Genomic DNA, 19,297 nt, shown 5'->3' on the forward strand with positions numbered 1-19,297 from the left:
GAGAAAACGTCTTTCATTATGCCATGGTGAATGTACTATTACAAGATAATGTCATTTGGCCTGAAAAATGTAGGGGCCACCTAAATGAGGGTCATGACTACCATCTTCCATGATATGATACACAAGGAGATAGAGGTATATGTGGATGATGTTATTATCAAATCCAAGAAGGCCACTGACCACATAGAAGATCTGAGGAAGTTCTTCAATAGACTGCGGAGATACAACCTGAAACTAAACCCCGCAAAGTGCGCATTTGGGGTTCCTGCTGGGAAATTGCTTGGGTTTATTGTGAGTTGATGAGGAATAAAACTTGATCCATTGAAAGTCAAAGCCATTCAAAAACTACCACCGTCAAGGAACAAGAAGGATGTGATGAGTTTCTTGGGAAGGCTTAACTACATCAGCGGATTCATAGCATAGTCTACAGTTATCTGTGAGCCAATCTTTAAGATGTTAAAGAAGGACGCCACCACCAAATGGACCGATGACTACCAAAAGGCCTTCGACAAAATCAAGGAGTACCTGGCCACACCATCAGTCTTAGTCTCGCCCGAGCCAGGTAGACCCTTATTACTCTACCTTGTTGTGTTAGATGGAGCTTTTTGGCTGCGTTCTGGGGCAGTACGATGAAAAGGGAGGAAGGAACAAGCCATTTATTACCTCAGTAAGAAGTTCACCCATACGAGGCACGGTATTCTCTATTGGAACGCACCTGTTGTGCTTTGACTTGGGTAGCTCAGAAGCTAAGACATTACTTCTGCACATATACTACATATCTCATATCAAGAATGGATCATTTGAAGTACATCTTTCAGAAGCCCATGCCCACCGGCAAGCTAGCCAAGTGGCAAATCCTGTTGAGTGAGTTCGACATTGTTTACGTAACTTAGAAAGCGGTCAAGGGACAGGCACTAGCAGACCACCTTGCTGAAAACTCCGTGGATGGAGGATACGAACCCCTGAAAACGTATTTTCCTGATGAAGAGGTATCATTCATAGGAGAAGACATTGCGAAATCCTATGACGGTTGGAGAATGTTTTTCGATGGAGCAGCAAACTTCAAAGGAGTTGGCATATGAGCAGTCCTAATATCAGAAATCGGTCAGCATTATCTGGTGTCTGCCAAACTCAGGTTTCCCTGCACCAACAATATGGCCGTGTATGAAGCATGCATCTTAGGACTCAAAATGGCCATTGACATAAACGTTCAAGAGCTGCTAGTGATTGGAGATTCAGACTTGCTTATACATCAGGTATGAGGAGAATGGACGACCAAGAACTCCAAGATACTCTCATATCTGCATCATGTATAGGAATTGAGAAAGAGGTTCACGAAGACAGAATTCCAGCATGTTTCCAGAATCCAGAATGAGTTCATCGATGCATTGGCTACCCTATCATCTATGATACGACATCCCGACAAGAATTTCATTGATCCCGTTCTGGTGAAAATCCTTAATCAGCCAGCTTACTATGCCCATGTTGAAGTGGAAGCGGACGAAAAGCCTTGGTTTCATGATATCAAGGAATATTTAGCAAAAGTAGAGTACCCGGAGCTTGCGAATCCTACTCAAAAATGCACACTTCGGAGATTGTCCAACAACTTCTTTCACAGCAGAGGAATCCTGTATAGGAGGACTCCCAATTTAGGATTATTAAGATGTGTCGACCCAAAGGAAGCATCCAGGCTACTAGAGGAAATTCATGTTGGGACCTGCGGTCCACATGTGAACGATTTTGTCTTAGCAATTAAGATACTTTGGACTGGTTACTTCTGGATGACTATGAAAACAGACTGCATCCAGTATGTCTGGAAATGCCACCGCTGTCAGATACATGCAGACATGATAAAGGTACCTCCAAGCGAGCTTAACACAACAAGCTCACCGTGACCGTTTTCCGCCTGGGGAATGGACGTTATTAGACCAATCGAGCAGGCTACTTCCAAATGAAGTAGATGTTCTTTGACATTTCTTTGCTTCCAAAACGGACATAGGTTTATCCTAGTAGCCATCGACTATTTTACCAAATAGGTTGAAGTAACATCTTATAAAGCAGTGACTAAGAAAGTTGTGGCAGACTTTGTCCGCGACCGCATTGTTTGTTGATTCGGAATTCCAGAGTCAATCATTACTGATAATGGCTCTAACCTCAACAGCGACTTGATGAAAGCTATATGCGAAACTTTCAAGATCAAACACAAGAATTCCACAGCCTACAGACCTCAGATGAATGGAGCTGTAGTAGCTGCCAACAAGAATATCAAGAAGATATTGAGGAAAATGATAAAGAATCACATATAGTGGCACGAGAAGTTATCATTTTCTCTATTAGGGTATCACACCACAGTCGGCACATCAACTGGGGCAACCCCCTATATGCTTGTTTACGGTACAGAGGCTGTCATTCCGGCTGAGGTAGAATTTCCTTCCCTAAGGATCATACAAGAAGCTGAGCTTGACGATGCAGAGTGGGTAAAAATTCGTTATGAGCAACTAGACCTTATAGACAGAAAGAGAATGAATGCAGTCTACCATGGTCAACTCTATCAGAACAGAATGTCTAGAGCCTTCAACAAAAGAGTCAAGCTAAGACAGTTCACACCAGGACAACTGGTGTTAATGAAAATTTTTCCGCATCAAGATGAAGCCAAAGGGAAGTTATCTCCCAACTGGCAGGGTCCATACATGGTCCACCGGGTTTTGATAGGAGGAGCCCTCATATTTACATAAATGGACGGAGAAGTCTGGCCAAAGTCGATCAATTCAGATGCAGTCAAGCGTTACTATGTGTAATCTTTATGCTTTCCTTATATGTTGTAAATTGAACTACGCCTGACCTGATTCCCGTTTAAGAGGGGATACGTAGGCATCCCTATAGGTTCGGTCATAATGCAATAAACTTTTATTTTCCCCCGTAATTGGAAACTGGGGCAGAAGTTTGAGGAGGACCCTCAAAATTCTGAAGTAATTTCAGTCGATCACCACACGAGCAACAGTCAGAAACGCCAACACATAAAACTGGGGTAGAATTTTTAGGAGGACCCTCAAAATTCCGTAGTAGGAGAGGTTGCAATGTCCTGAACTACGTCACAGTCGTCGGTTCATCTAAAAGTTATTTTTAATTTATGTCATACTTTTACAAAATCATGTGTTTATTATTGAAACTGCTTGTTTATAACTGCTACCCCAATAATACAGATGGTATTCCCAGATCAAATCCGAACGAGTCAAGCAAAGCTAGCGGGGATATGAACTAACCTTACAAAACTCACGATTTTTCTTTGAATGCAGGCACTAGGATCGCGAAATCATTAAACATACTGTACCCCCATGGGACAAACATTGTTCAAGAATATGATTCTCAGAATCGTTGCACATGCCAACATTTGCTATCAGCACACACTAGTGATGTTCCGTATGTCACAATGCTCCCAATAATCACAATACCGCAATCTGCTATTAGCTAAGAAAACTATACTATCATTTGTTATCTTATTTCTTGCATAAGGCTACCATTCTGCCTTCTGAGACTAAACGCTATCTCCATCTGCATTTGCATTGCATAAGGCTACTATTCTGCCTTCCAATTTGCATAAGGCTACTATTCTGCCTTCCGAGACTAAACATTGTCTCCATCTGCATCTGTATTGCATAAGGCTACTATTCTGCCTTCCAATCTGCATAAGGCTACCATTCTGCCTTCCGAGGTTAAGCTCTACCTCCATCTACATCTGCATTGCATAAGGCTACTATTTTGCCATCCAATCTGCATAAGGCTACCATTCTGCCTTCCGAGGTAAAGCTCTTCCTCCATCTGCATCCGCATTGCATAAGGCTACTATTCTTCCTTCCAATTTACATAAGGCTACTATTCTACCTTTCGAGGTTAAGCTCTACCTCCATCTGCATCTGCATTGCATAAGGCTACTATTCTGCCTTCTAATTCGCACAAGGCTACCATTTTTTCTTCCGAGGTTAAGCTCTACCTCCATCTGTATCTATATTGCATAAAGCTACTTTTCTACCTTCCAATTTGCATAAGGCTACCATTCTGCCTTCCGAGGTTAAGCTCTACCTCCATCTGTATTCGCATCTTTGCATAAGGCTACTTTTCTGCGTTTTGAGGCTAAGCTCTGCCTCCAATTTTCTTCGAAACTAAGCTCTATCTCAAGAACTATTTATCTTGCTTCTCTTACAGGCTAAACTCTGCCCTTCAATTCGCAATACTGAGCTCTGTCTTGTCCGCATCATACTATTGCATCCTTCATGGGCCAAAATATTGCCATCTCATCCAAAGGTGTCATCGTTCGGAGGCACCATCTTTATAGCCCGAGAACACCATGTCATAGCCTGAGGATCTCTTTCAATCTTATGCATATCATTATTTAAAGGCGTCATGGTTCAGAGGAACCATCCTCATAGCCTGAGAACATCATTTCATGGCCTACGAATCCCTTATCATACGCTTCATGGCCCAGGACGTCATGGTCTAAGGACATCATCCTCATCGTCCGAAGACAACATTCATAGTCCAACGGAAATTTGCATCATGTTTAAATTTATGAACAGTATACGCTTGTATTGCTTCTATTTGCAGGTAAACCGGCGAGCAACGGCTATCCCAGCAGGAGCGATCTCGCTCCAGTTCCCTCAGCCATATCAAACCTAATCATTCCTGTAAACCGTTCACTCACCCAGCCTTAGATGTTGCGTCCATTCTTGAAATGGCTTCATCAGTATAATTTGCCGATGGATCCGGAACTACACATAGCCTGATTCCTATAAAACCAGGGATATGTAGGCAACTCGGAAACCGGAGCTCGGCCTCTGTCTTTCAAAACATCCCGTCCAGACAAAATTGTCCATCATGTCTTTACCCGTAAACTCTTTTATCCTTCCCGGGTAAAGAGGGGCAGTTGTTAATACCCAAATTTTCCTATATATTTTAAATATGCATAACTACCTTCAAAATAGCATATATATGCATATATAAGCATGTCCAAGGTTTTATTATTTTTCCCATAATTTTAAGGGATTAAATTGACTTATTTTCTCCCTTTTTATCCATAAAATTCCCAATAATTATTTCCAAAATTATTATTTTGATAATTCATCTATTTAATTTCAATATTTATGCCAAAATATGGCTAAATGTAATTTTTATATATTTTTATAATCACATTTAGTATTTTAAAGCTAAACTATACATAATTGCAATATTAGCCCTTTTAAGATTTAATTATGTTTTATACGCATAAAATTAGATCTCGTATTTTTAAATTGTTAATTGTGTATTTGAAATCATTTTGGGGCCTTATTATTTTCCAGAGATTGCCTGTTATTTTTTATAAATTAAATAGGTGAAATTGGTTATTTAAATAACAGCCAAATTTGGCTTTCAATTATAGCCAAAATTGGACCCCTTTCCAGCCCAATTTCACACCCAAACCACCCAACCCAGATCCTATACATGTCTACCCGACCCAAGCCATCCTAAATCCTGGTCGTTGATCTCTTAGATCAACGACCCTCATTCAACCTTTCCTTTTTAATTCTGAGAGACCCCCTAACCCTAATCACTTTTCTAAGGGCGCCGCCCTCAGATGTTCTCGTCTCTATTCTCTCTCGACCTAACCCTAATAACTTTTCACCGCCTCCTTCTTCGGTCATCTCCGACGACCACCCTTTCAAACCCAAGCCTCCAATGGGTCTCTCATCACCCTGCTCATCATCTCTAAGGCCCTCAAGGGTCCTAGGCCATGTCGATTTGGACCTAGAGTTTCTGTTCCTGTTACTTATTGGTCTCTGGTGTGATTTTGGGCAAAATCACACCTTATATGTCATGATCGGTGAAGTTTCAACAGGTTCCTTTAATTTTTACTTGGTTTTCTTTTTGAAACCCTAACTCTCTTCTAGAAATCTCTCAGATCTATGTTATTTTTATGCTTTAAGCCTATCTCCTTCTGTGACTTGCTTATTCTCGAGCTTTCTTCTGAAAGATCTTCTACTTTAAACCATTTTTTACTCCCTTTGAGAAACTAGGGTTTTCGGAGTTCTTTCTATGCCTGTTTCGACTGATTTCTTTATGATTAAACCTTTTTCTTTGTTTATCTTGACTGATTCTAAGTTCTTACTGCTTTTTAACTCAACTCTGTTAAAAATCCCTAATTTCTTGAAGATTTTCTTTACTTGTTTCTATGTGTTGGCCTGATCTTCTTTACCTGTTTCTGTGTGTTAGATTGGTTTTCTTCACTCTGGTTCTGTGTGTGAGCCACGACTACTTGACTTTGTTAAGTTTCTGTTGGTTACCATGCTTCGAATGAGTTTTTCTACTGAGTCCCTAGCCTACTCGTGTTACTTCTATATGATTGTGTCCATGTGGTTTGCTCATCTCTTGCTTCTTTCTATCGATATGGCTGACCTTGCATGTCTGCTACGCCTGTTCATTCTTCTTTATTTATATGTTGAAGTACAAAATCATGACTCCTTCTTGATTGATCCTGATTTCCTTAATTTATGATTTGATTGCAAGATTTTTTTATAAAACCCTAAAATTTTACTCGGCTGTTTAAGTTGATGATTCCATTTCCTTATTTGATGTGGTGCTTCATTCTTGATGAATCCTTTCCTTAATTAGTGTATTTTGCACTTAGACTCAATCATATGCTCTATACTTTTACTACACCTTATATGGTAAAAATCCGTCTTTCTCAATTGATTTTCTTTCCTTGGTTATCCCTGTTGGTATTTGTTTAAGCTGTAATTCCTTGATTAAAGGGGAGTACTTGTATTAATTGGATTCTAATTGTGATTACTTCCATAATTGTGCTAAACCTTTACTTGTTACCTTACTTTCTACCTATTTTCAATGCTATAAATACCCTAAGTCTTTCATTAACAAGACATGAGACTTGGCATTCAAAAATCCCTCTCTTACTTAAAAAACTTTATGTTATTCTACTATTATTAGCCGGCTGCAAGCCAAGGCTAATCATTTTTAAACCTTGGTTCTTTCATTTTGCTTACCTCTATCTTTACTGGTATGTCCTAGTTTAATTTAAAGTCTCAACAACAACATGTTTCTATTCCTGTTTTAGTTTCTTTTATCTCTAGCCTGCTTTTACTTGTGGTTTTGTTGTGAAGTCTGTATCTAAGCATGATGATATGATTCCCTTCCCTTTAAATTCATGTATTCCCTTTGTGTGATTCAAGCATGTCTGGACAATTGTATTCTTTTACCTACTGTGCACTTACCACTTTGTGAATCCCAAATCCCATATCCCTTCTCTATGTGTTCATGACTAGTTTGTGATTATGCCAGTGTCCAACTATTGAGCATGTCCATACCAGTCCTAATACTCCTGCTGGGGTCAGGTGTCTGCAGTCAATGTATATGTATCCCCAAACCCCCTTAACCCCATGTGTGATTACTGAATTCATTCACTTGCTGTGTGTGGTCTTACCCTGAAGTGTTTGAACTCTGTTTTACTAATCCAACTTCTTTCAACCATCTCTGTTACTAATTGCTTTCAAAATGGACCTTTCAGACCAGTTTTATTAATAAGTTTTGCCCCCTCTAGTATGTGTACTGCCTTTCACTCTACTCCTAGTTAATAAGTTCTGCCCCTCTAGTATGTGTACTTCCTTGGGATCCCCTTGAGAACCCTTGGAACTCTGGCATACTGAGGCTGGTATTCCATACTGCACTGGTTCAATGCTTGGCTATTAATTCTAGGTGTAAGCATTGCCTGGGGTCCTTGAGGCCCTTAGGGAACTTTGATGCACCTAGACTCTGATTTGTCTATATAAACAAGGATTGAAAGACCATTGGAGGCTTTGGGTAACTATGGCCTGATTGCAGGCTCTTTATAGAATAACTTCTTAATTTTTATTTCACTTATGTAATTCATTTGTTGGCCTGTAATAATTTATAAACAGATATTTGGGGCATTTAGTGAAAGGGTGGGTAGATGTATACTTTATGTGGTAACTTGGGTAGAAATCCCGCCTTAGGATTTAATTTCGAATCTGCTTGCCTCACTCACTAGAGAACATGCCTATAGGGTTTCTGTTCTTGTTGAATCTGATTGCATTTGCATAGTAGAAGCATGCCTGTAAGGTTTCGCTTTCAATCCCATTTGCATCATAATAGAAACCATGCCTATAAGGACTTCACTTTTAATGTCACTTGCATCAGATACAAATCATGTTCTTAAATCCTGCATTTGTCATGTAGAAACCATGTTTCTAGGTTCCAAGTCATCATGTTTTAAACCAACTCAAGTGTAGATACCATGCCTATAGGGTGTAATTGCGATTCAGCAAGCCTTTCATATGTTACTGCAAGTTGACTAGAAAGAGTAATACGCCTAAGTACCATGATCTAATTCGCAATTCTGTTTAGCCTAATAGATCAAATGTACCTCGCCTAGTTTACTTCTCAAAACCGGGCAATAACTCTTATTTCTAAAATTAGTCCTTTCAAAACTGTTGTAATCTCATTAGATATCTTGCCTGTAGGTTTAAAAGAGATTATTTCAAAGCTTGCTTGTTTCTGCATTAACATAAGTATCAGTCCTGCATGTAGGCAAGCCGTAGGGCATTTTCAAAACCTGCACTGCTCAGAAACTGTTTTTGTCACTCAGCGTTTATGAATCCTAATGAGCTTTTAAAAGAGATCCTAGGAAACTAATAGGTTGTGACTTCTGCATCTGAAAGTGGTTTATTCCTGCATAATCATTTAGAAATCCTACTTTAGGACTTTGATTGCTAAAGACCTTATTTGTGGTTGAGTCGTATTGCATGTATGCTTGTTTCTGGAGGAAATTATAAGTCTTTAATTGCTCTATTTATGTGAAAGTCGTAAATTGCTTTTCTTTGACTATCGCCTTAGAATTTTGCCTTTAAGCCTTAGGGGTATGTCTAGAGCTGCCTATAGGAAGAGGTCCTAATCCCTCCAGGACTATTAAGAAGGGACGGGTAGCAACACACAATAGGAATCGATGACCAACACTCGCTTTGCATGACAACTAAGGGGATAGGAAGGGTAGACTTGGGATATGATGACTACGTGCTAATGTCATGTGTAGCCCCTCATTGAGGAGTGTTTACCGGACAATGCGTGGGGTGATCCCGTAGGATAAACAACCTAGGACCCCTCTTTACCCCCTAACCTTCTCCTTGTTTAAACTTTTCTTCATAATCTGTTCAACCTTTATTTCACTACTTGACTTGTTCAAACGTACTACACCTATTTGATTCAATTATTTGTATGGACTAATTTGTAAAAATATAAGTTTGGTCGGGACCCACAGTTGTGGACCAAGAGGGGTGCCTAACAACTTTCCCTCGAGGTTATCTCGAGCCCTTACCCTAATATCTGATAATGCAAACCAACCCAAGAGTTAATCACTCTAGGTGCCCTAATGCACCATAATCCGTTTGGTGGTGACTCTTCAAATACCCAATTCCCCAAAATGAAATGAGTCACTGCATCCCATGGAATGTCAAAACTCGGACCTCTCTCCGTGGGGAGGGAAAAAGGGGCGCGACAAAGGGTCCACCAAACTCTATAGAGAACCAGGTTCTCTATTAAATTCAACAATGTATACACATACACGACAGTAAATAAATGACAAGAGGAATTTTACGTGAAAAATTCCCAGCTCAACGGGATTAAAAACCACGACCTACCCTTGTAGGATTTCAACTTTACTACTGAGCAACTTTTAGATTACAACCTATGCAATCTAGGAATTAACCTCTTAATCCCTCACTAACTTGTAATACTCTATTACAAGCCACTTTGAAATAACTCTATTACAAAGACTTTACAACATGACTAACTCTAGTCAAGACTCAAACACTCAGGTTTAAGGTTTACAAAGGGGTTCCTATAGAATGCTTCTAAACAAGCTATAAAGAAATTACAATTGAAGAACTATTACAACGTTACAACTCAACTAAGGACATATAATGACTTGATGTGGGAATTGGTCCGTAGTTGATTTGTTCTTTGTTCTTGAAGTACTTGAAACTTTCTTGCTAGATAGTCACGTGAATGAGCTTCTGAAAAGTTCAAGTAAATATGTTTTACCTTCCTTGATTGTATATATATGTGTGTGACATCACTTACAATGATGTAAGCAAGGTAGGTAAAAAGTCTTCCCTGGAAAGTTGACTGCAGCACTGTTCCTGCACTGTAGCGTAGGTAGCAACTTTTCAACTGGAGAGTTGACTTGGCACAGTCTCCTTGGGAACTGGTAAGGACCTGTTCCCTCCGTTGTTCCTTCCACTCTGAAGAGTTAAATCATAACCCACGCTGAATCCCAACCTGGAACCTTGTGATCCTAAGGTCTTGTAAATGTGTAACAGGTTCCTTATCTGGTTCTGGATAGTAAGTTTGTTACATCGTCAAAACACAAAGCAAAGTACTTATGATAAAAGTACTTGTAACCTATTAGACCATGTTCCCTTCTCCGGTTATACTTTTAGTAGCCGCTACCAGTTTGGCAAGGCCGTCTGCTTTGATATTCTATGCTCGAGGGATTTGGTCGAGCTGGCATTTGTCGAATTGGAGTAACAGCCTGCAGATTCCTGGTATTTTTGCAGTCTTTGTTCCTTGATTTGGAAAGTACCTATGACTTGATTGACGACGAGCTGAGAGTCGCACCGTAGGACGACGAACTTTGCTCCATACTTGAGTGCTAGCTTTAGCCCTGCAATCACGACCTTGTACTCGGCTTTATTGTTAGTCATATCTGGGCATCTTATGGACTGGAGAATTACTTCGCCTATTGGGACCTCGAGCACGAGTCCCAGTCCCGATCCCGACACATTAGAGGCGCCATCGGTATGCAAAAACCTTAGGTTGTGTATTTTGGTAGAAGTACGGGTGGCTTCCTTTTTGACTTGAGGCATTATTTTTGTGTAGAAGTCGGCGAGCACTTGCGACTTTATCGCTGCTCATGGACGATAGGTTATATCGTGCTCACTCAATTCTATAGCCTATTTGGCTAATCTTCCCGACGGCTCGGGTTTATGCAAAATACTCCTCAAGGGAAAGGTAGTGACTACCGAGATGGGGTGGCACTGGAAATAGGGTCTGAGCTTTCGTAAAGCTACGACCAAAGCCAGGGCCAATTTCTCGAGGTGTGGATACCTCGTCTCAGCGTCAACCAGAGTTTTGCTAATATAGTAAATGGTAGATTGCATTCCTTTGTTTTCTCGGACTAGGACTGCACTCACGACCATCTCGGACACGGCCAGGTAGATGGGGAGACGTTCCCCAGTTTCTGCCTTAGTGAGCAGTCAGGTGAAGATAGGTACGCCTTTAACTCTTTCAAGGCTTCGACGCACTCGGAGTTCCATTGGAGTCCATTGTCTTTCTTGAGTACACTGAAAAATTTATGGCATCCGTCGGAGGGCCGTGAGATGAATCACCACAGGGCGGCTATATGGTCGGTCAACTTCTGTACTTGTTTCTTACTAGTTAGGTTCTACGATATTCCTTCTATAGAATTGATTTGGTTGGGGTTAACTTTGATGTCTCTTTGTGATACCAAGAATCCGAGGAACTTTACCGAGGTTACGTTGAAAGCACATTTTTCGGGGTTCAATTTCATACTGTATCGCCTGAGTATGTCGAAGGCCTCTTTCAAGTGGTCGATGTGATCCTCTTTCCTTTTTGACTTGACCAAAATGTCATCGATGTAGACTTCCATGGTTTTGCCGAGCTGGTCTTTGAACATTTTTGTCACCAGCCTCTGGTACGTCGCCCCCACATTTTTCAATCTGAAAGGCATCACTCTATAGTAGTATGTCCCCTAGTGAGTGATGAAAGTGGTCTTTTCTTGGCCTTTCTCCTTCACAAGGATCTGGTTGTAGCCCGAGTAGGCGTCCAAGATGCTTAATAGCTCGTTCCCGGCTGTTGAGTCAATGAGTTGGTCAATATGGGGTAGTAGGAATGAATCGTTCGGGCAGGCTCTGTTAAGATCTGTGAAGTCTACGCACATCCGCCACTTCCGATTCTTCTTTTTCACCATGACCACGTTGGCGACCCATTGAGGGTACTTCGTTTCTCTAATAGAGTCATTTTCTAACATTTTTTCAACCTACTCGCGGACCATGTCATTTACTGTAGAGTTGAATTTCCTCCTAACTTGCTGCATTGGGGGGTGGGGTAAAATGGGTCGACATTCAACTTGTGTGTTGCAACCTCTTTCAGGATGCCCGGCATATCTGCAAGGTAAAAGGCAAACAAGTCTACGTTGTTAGCTTAAAAATGATGGAATTTACCTGGTTCTTGAAGTTTATGGCCGATGTTAGCCTTTTTGCTGTGGTTGTCTTTGTCTAGTTGTACGAGGTCGAGATCCTCCACGGTCGATCCTATGGCCTCTATGATTTCGGGGTCCTTGATGATATCTTTCCCCTCGTCACCACCTGACCCTGAACCTGTTAATTGCTATGCAACCTCTGCTTTGCCTTTTAATTGTTGAGTGTCTGTGCAGTCTTAAGCGATACGGTAGCATTCTCAGGTAGTGCGTTTCTCTCCTCGGATGTTGAACACCCCTCAAGGAGTGAGAAATTTGATGACTTGATACAAGCTGGACGGGACGGCTTTCATGGAGTGTATCTAGGGGCGACAAATGATGGCATTGTATGTTGTATCCTAGTTCATGATGTGGAACATGGTATCCAAGGCGACACCGCTGGCTAGGACGGGTAGCGTGATTTCTCCAGATGTCCGCTCAACTGCATTATTAAAACTCGTTAGTGTGATAAAATGTAGCACTATCCTATACTTGAACTTCATTTGTGCGAGAACTTGAATGTGGAAAATGCACACACCGCTCCCATCATCAACCATAATACATTTTACGTCAATATCTAAGATGCATAAAGTAATAACAAGGGCGTCATAATGAGGAAAGACCAAACGGTGGGTATTCGAATTATCGAAGATGATACTCTCTTTGAGTTCATCATACCATTCATGAGTAATTGACCGTTTCATCTTATGGGTGGTCGTGAATTTTACGTCGTCGATTGACGCTTCGTCACCTCCTCCGATGACCATTTGGATGGTTCGAGTTGGGGAGGGTGGTTTTGGTGGACCCTGATGTTGTTCGCGTCCTCGAGCGAAATTTGTCCTTCCTTGATCGCTCAAAAGTTCCTTCAGATGTCCTTGGTGAAGCATGTTCATGACCTCTTTCCTAAGGGCAATTCAATCCTCGATTTTGTGGACCCATACTTGATGGAACTCGCAAAGGGGCGTTTTACATTCTGGTGTTTGGGACGGACTTCATTTGCTGTGGCCATTTCACTTTTGGGCTGAGCTTCTCTAGGGCGTATACTATTTCTAAAGGAGAAATACAGAAATTGTGAGTAGATAGAAGTGGAGTCGCTTCGGTGAGTCCCTGTTGGCAACCTAGATGGGCCGTCGCCATAACGGGGAGGTGATATGATGGCGGCTCTGACATCTGGTTGATGTCTTTCACGGTTGGGTCGTGAGCCTGCACGGTCCTTTCTGTTGTCATTTCTTCGGTCTTTCCTGGATTCCATTTGGACTGAAGTTAGCCGTTGAGTAAGCGTTTTGTATCTCATCCTAAGTGGTTGGGGGATGTTTCATGAGTCAGTTTAATGATTTTCTGGTCACTCTTGAACCATTCATGTTTAACCCGTTCTGGAAAGCTGCTACTGCCATTCCCTTTGATACATTTGGTAAGGTTATCCTCACACGGTAGAATCGGGCGAGGAAATCTCTTAGTCCTTCACCGGGTGATTATTTGATGGCAAATATGTCATTCACCCTCACCTCTGCTTTTTTTAGCCCCGATATGGGTAGTCACAAACTTGTCGGTCATTTCCTCAAACATTTCAATTGAGCATGCAGGCAGTTGTGAATACCAAGTTAGTGCTTCCCCGGTGAGGGTTTCGCCAAACTTCTTCAGTAATATGGAAGAAACTTATTCTTTGGCGAGGTCGTTGCCTTTTACTGCGGTGACATAGTGGGTATAGCGTATGGTGCAACTTCTTCACTGTATGGTTTCTATACGAACCGGTCGGTGTCCCTTTTGGTAAGAGTTTTGGGGCGCCTGGTATTTTGTCTACCCTTTCTTGATGCTCTTTCATTGGTCACAGAGCATTTTGTTCTCGTTATCCATCTCCTCCATCTTCATCGGAATGGCTGTGAGGGTGTAGTTACCTGTATCATTAACGCGCAAGGTTGTGATGCTGCCATGAGGAGGGGGCGAGCTGTTTCACCAGGGAGATGTATTTGGTGTTACGTCCTCACCCTCCGTTTCATCGACTTCGTTGATGGTGTTGAGGAGATTGGCAGTGAGGTCAGCTATTGCTTTCCTCTTTTCCTCTCCATTATTCGCCATGTTAGATTTGTGTGCACAAGGAAGTGTTTTTTGCATTTTTTTTGTGTTATAGATCTAGAGAAAACTAATATTTTAACTAGAACATTCCCATAGACGGCGCCAAATTGTTTGACCAAAAAGTATAAAACTTTTTGTTAAACTAATTAAGTAAAAAGATAAAGGGCTAATCCTAGTTAAAGATAATAATCTTGGATCTAACATATATTTATGTGAATAGTGTGTGGACCATGTTAAAATGGATTTAATGCAATACACATTAATTATTATGGTTGCTAATGGAATGAGGATAATGATAAGCAATAAATACAATAAATGGCACTAAATGTAAATAAGGAGGAATATTCACCCAATATTGAATGAGGTGAATGATTATTTCTTCTGACAATGATGAATGACAAGAATATAAGAGAGTATATGGTACTTTCTCGGATCTGATGGAATTGACAATGGATAATACAAAAGGATAGAATTTCTTCAGAAAGTTGTTCTTTGTAATTATCTAGAGAGCTCACTTTTCAAAAGTGTTCTTATCATATGGAATATTACATGCCTTTTTTTCTTATTTTTATATGGGGTATTCCCAAAGAACCCTAAAAGGTACAAATAGAGGAAATATTCAATAGAATATTCCATAGAATATTTCCGTTGAATATTCCCTTGTTGGTTCCAAAGCTTTACTAGCCGTTACTTCTGTCCTTGCTATTCGATCTCGACCTTGATGAACCACTCAGCGGCTACTTCTGTTGACCACTGATCGACCTCGGCCAAAATGCCCATATTGATTTGTAGGTCACTCATGATAATCCTCTCTGCGTATTGAATTTCTTGTTTGATTTTGACCCATACACATCTCTCTTGTAGTGGCGTTTGAGTAGTACATGAAGGGATACACTAGTTGTAATTAGAGCACACATATTATAATCCAAATTAAGAATAGGTATTATCCGAAATTAGCTAAGCTCTCTTCAGTCTATGAGAATGCAAGCTAACACAGTTCTTAAAAGTTGCATTATTTGACCAGACACAGTATGGGCCTTCTGCTTAATAATGTATCAACCCATACTGGGAATCACTAGCACTCGTCTAAACATACCAATTTATTTGTTCGAAGTATAAGAATATGCATTGGTAGATCCATTCGGATTTGGGGGAAGGAAAAGCATACGTAAATCGGTTGCGGCCACCAATGATTTGATCACAATTAAAGGTGGATAAAAAACCATTTAAAAATGGATCGAATATGAATAAAGAATTATATTATTCACTTAGAAAATAGTTAATCAAATGGATAATTAATGTGTTTAGCTTTTATATTTGTAAAACCTCAAATTGGGATTCCTCAAGTTTGGAAGACTAGAAATTCTCTCATAAGTGAACATATTTAAGAAGCAATGGTCCATATTATACGCCGGATAAACTCATTTTTATCCGTCTCAAAAATGGATCTGGTCGAATAATTTATCCGTTTTTACCTGCTCATATCCGGCCCCACCTGCTCGTTTACCACCCCTAATCACAACAAATTGCTAACTGCAAAATGGATAAAAATGCTGCACGCCCTTCAACTTTTATAAGTTAGCAATCTTAGCCATTGAACTAGTATCTTTTTGACTTCATTATTTATTTCTCCATTTTCTATTTTTTACACCAGCGTAGAGAAGATATTTGTTTCCTCATAAAAATTGAATAATATTGAAAAAGATATAACTTAATATATATTGACATGTATAATATTTTGAACTATCAATTTCTTTTAACTATAACAATTGTAGTGGTAAATAACCTACCGCTTTATACTAACTATTTTTACCTTTTATGAACAAGTACTTATAATTATTTCTTTAAGTCTTGTAATAGTGTAAAATTATTTTTACAAAATCTTTATATATAATTTCCTGGATATTAGTACCAGAGTGAGACTAGCTAGATAAGATTTAGTTCTAGAATGCTTGTGTTTATCTATTGATGCAGGACTTTATCTACCAGTTATTGTTGTACTTTTCATTTGTTTCGTATTTCTTATAGTGCTGTTATTTTATTATGATTCTATTGATGGTACTAATATATCGTCTCTTGTTTTCATTTTGAGCCGAGGGTCTCTTGAAAACAGCATGTCTATCCCTCAGGATAGGGGTAAACTCTGCATAGACATTACCCTCCCAAATTCCACTAGTGAAATTACACTGGGTTGTTGTTGTTGTTTATATATAATTTGCATATTAATTGTGTTTTTAACTTGTGATCTAGAAGCATTTAGAAAGAAACAAAGAGAAGTATTAGTGGTGGAAAGCTACCAAAATAAAGGTAGGCTGTAAAAGGACATGAAATGGCACAGTGAGCTGTCTATGTTAGACTAAATCTTAAACCACTCAAATGGTAACTTAAGTAAATAACTGCAGAAGCAAGCCCTAAAAGCATAGGATACCGAATCACTCTTTCAGTTCGTGTACACAAACGTCAATCTCTCCAAACTCCAAAGTATCTCAATCTTCAATTCCCCTACTGAAATCTGACTCTATCAAAACTGAATCTTGTAAATTAAAATTCAAAAATTCCCACATGAATCTCCGACTTTTTCTCTTCTGTTTCATCATCCTCACCTATTAAATCTAATCCTTTTGCAGCTTTACCTATTATTCGTCTTTCACCACCATGTATTCCCCTTTTAGAAAAGCTAAAGGGGAAATGGGTGGTGGAAATAGCAAATCCAGATGGAAAATCTTCATTTACAGGTCTTCTTCTTCTTCAGCCTCTTCTTCCTCCAAATTCGATAAAAAGGATCCTCCAAAAGAACTCTTGTGTCCCATTTATGGATCTTTGATGTATGATCCAGTTGTGGTGTCTTCCGGCCAAACTTTCGAGCGCACTTCTGTTCAAGTATGTAAAGATTTAGGGTTTAAACCCCAACTTCCCAACGGCTCAACCCCTGATTTCTCTAACGTGATTCCTAATTTAGCTTTGAGGACGACGATTCTCAGCTGGTGTGAAAAGTCTGGAGCGGAGAAGCCTCGGCCACCCGATTATTACGCCGTCGAGTCCACTGTTCGCACTTTGGTGCCTTCTTCTTCTGTTTCGACCACCAAAGAAGATCCCAGAATACGAGTTTCAGAGAGGGAATTGCTTAAAAGCGTAGCGGAAAATCCACCTATGCTTTTATCTCACGCCGCCTCTGAACTGACCCCAAGGAATAATCATCACTTTTACTCTCCTTCGAGCTCAGAAGAATCTGTCATCGCTAACAACTCGCCGCTGCTCCCTTTTACCACTCGTCCCTCCTGCTATTCCTCTTCGTCGTCGCAATCGACTTCGTCGGAGATTATAGTCTCCGATGAAGTCCCGTCTTCTGCTTCCACGTCATCCGAAGATGATTATTACGTTGTACAGTTCAAGAAATTAGATGTTTATGACCAGGAACAAGCTGTAATTTCACTGAGGAAAAGCACTAGAACTGATGAGGAAGCTAGGGTTTCACTGTGCACGCCGCGGCTTTTATCGGCTCTGAAGCCGCTGATGGTCTCAAGGTACGCCAGTGTTCAGACGAACGCCGTCGCCGCAATGGTCAACCTCTCGCTGGCAGAAGTCAACAAAGTAAGAATCGTTAGGGCGGGTATTACTCCGCTGTTAATTGATGTTTTGAAAGGCGGCTTCGAGGAGTCTCAGGAGCATGCAGCCGGCGCTATATTTAGCTTGGCTCTTGAAGATGACAACAAGACGGCGATTGGAGTGTTAGGTGCGTTGCAGCCGCTTTTACACGCGCTGAGGTCGGGTACTGAGCGGACTCGTCATGACTCAGCATTGGCTCTTTATCATTTAACCTTGGTGCAAAGTAACCGGGCTAAGCTCATTAAACTCGGAGCCGCGAGTACGCTTCTGGGAATGCTGAAATCCGGCGATATGGCGGGTCGGGTGGTGTTGGTTGTGTGCAATTTGGCGGTATGTCAAGAGGGGAAAACTGCGTTGCTGGACGCCAACGCCGTAGAGGTACTAGTGGGAATACTGAGAAAGGGGAGTGAGTTGGATGAGTCAACTCGGGAGAATTGCGTGGCGGCTCTTTACTCACTGAGTCATGGTAGCCTGAGGTTCAAGGGGTTGGCGAAAGAGGCGAAGGCGGCGGAAATATTGCAGACGGTGGTGGAGAGAGGGAGCGAGCGGGCGAGGGAGAAAGCAAAGAGGATGTTGATTTCCATGCGAGGAAGGTACAAGGAGGAGGATGACGAAGAAGAGGTTGATTGGGAGGGAGTGTTGGAGGGACGAGTGAGTCGGATTCAGTACCGAGTCGGAAGAACCACTCACAATCTCAACTCAACCGAGTTCTGAATTATGACCGAGTACAAAAAGGTGTAATTATCACATATTCTGGGATTTGGGACTCAATTATCATGTTTCATGGTTAAAATCTTTTTTTGACTTGCTTTTTTAGCTTTTGATGTACTGCATTGGGTCCCAACTCTTCTTTTTCTAGTTCTGGTGGTAGTTATTAAAAATGTAATTTGGACTATAATTGTGATTACTGTGTAAATAATTACTAGGATGTGAGGATTGGAAATGCATTTTTGGTTTAGAGTTTGTTTTTATATAGTTTTGTACTTTGTTGAACAGCAGCAATTCAAGACGGTTTGTTTGGACTTAGGACAAAGTCGCATGTTAGAAAAATCAAGAGGCGTTGTGCTTGACAATGTCAAATTAAGTTATTCCATGTTCCAATTTATGTGAACCCGTTTAATTGTGCACGGAGTTTAAAAAAAAAATAAAACTTTTGGAATTTGTGATTCTAAACAAGTCAAAAATGGGCTTAGAGTATTTATGTAAATATAAAAGCTTTTTATTAAGGATAAAATTATAAGTTTTAGCTAAATTATTACCAAATTTAGAAATGGATCATTTTAATTGTGCACGGAGTTTAAA

At 40.5% G+C, this 19,297-nt stretch overlaps 1 protein-coding gene across 1 annotated transcript; it reads left to right on the forward strand.

Annotated features, from left to right (window-relative positions):
• The first annotated feature begins 16,701 nt into the window (after window positions 1-16,701).
• LOC107791007 (U-box domain-containing protein 40-like) lies at window positions 16,702-18,953 on the forward strand. The gene has a single exon (XM_016612986.2). It carries the CDS (start codon window positions 17,045-17,047, stop codon window positions 18,707-18,709), a length of 1,665 nt encoding a protein of 554 aa, XP_016468472.1. The 5' UTR covers window positions 16,702-17,044; the 3' UTR covers window positions 18,710-18,953.
• The last annotated feature ends 344 nt before the right edge of the window (window positions 18,954-19,297 follow it).

Source organism: Nicotiana tabacum, chromosome 6 (genome assembly GCF_000715075.1).
Source record: "Nicotiana tabacum cultivar K326 chromosome 6, ASM71507v2, whole genome shotgun sequence".
Taxonomy (NCBI): Eukaryota; Viridiplantae; Streptophyta; class Magnoliopsida; order Solanales; family Solanaceae; genus Nicotiana; species Nicotiana tabacum.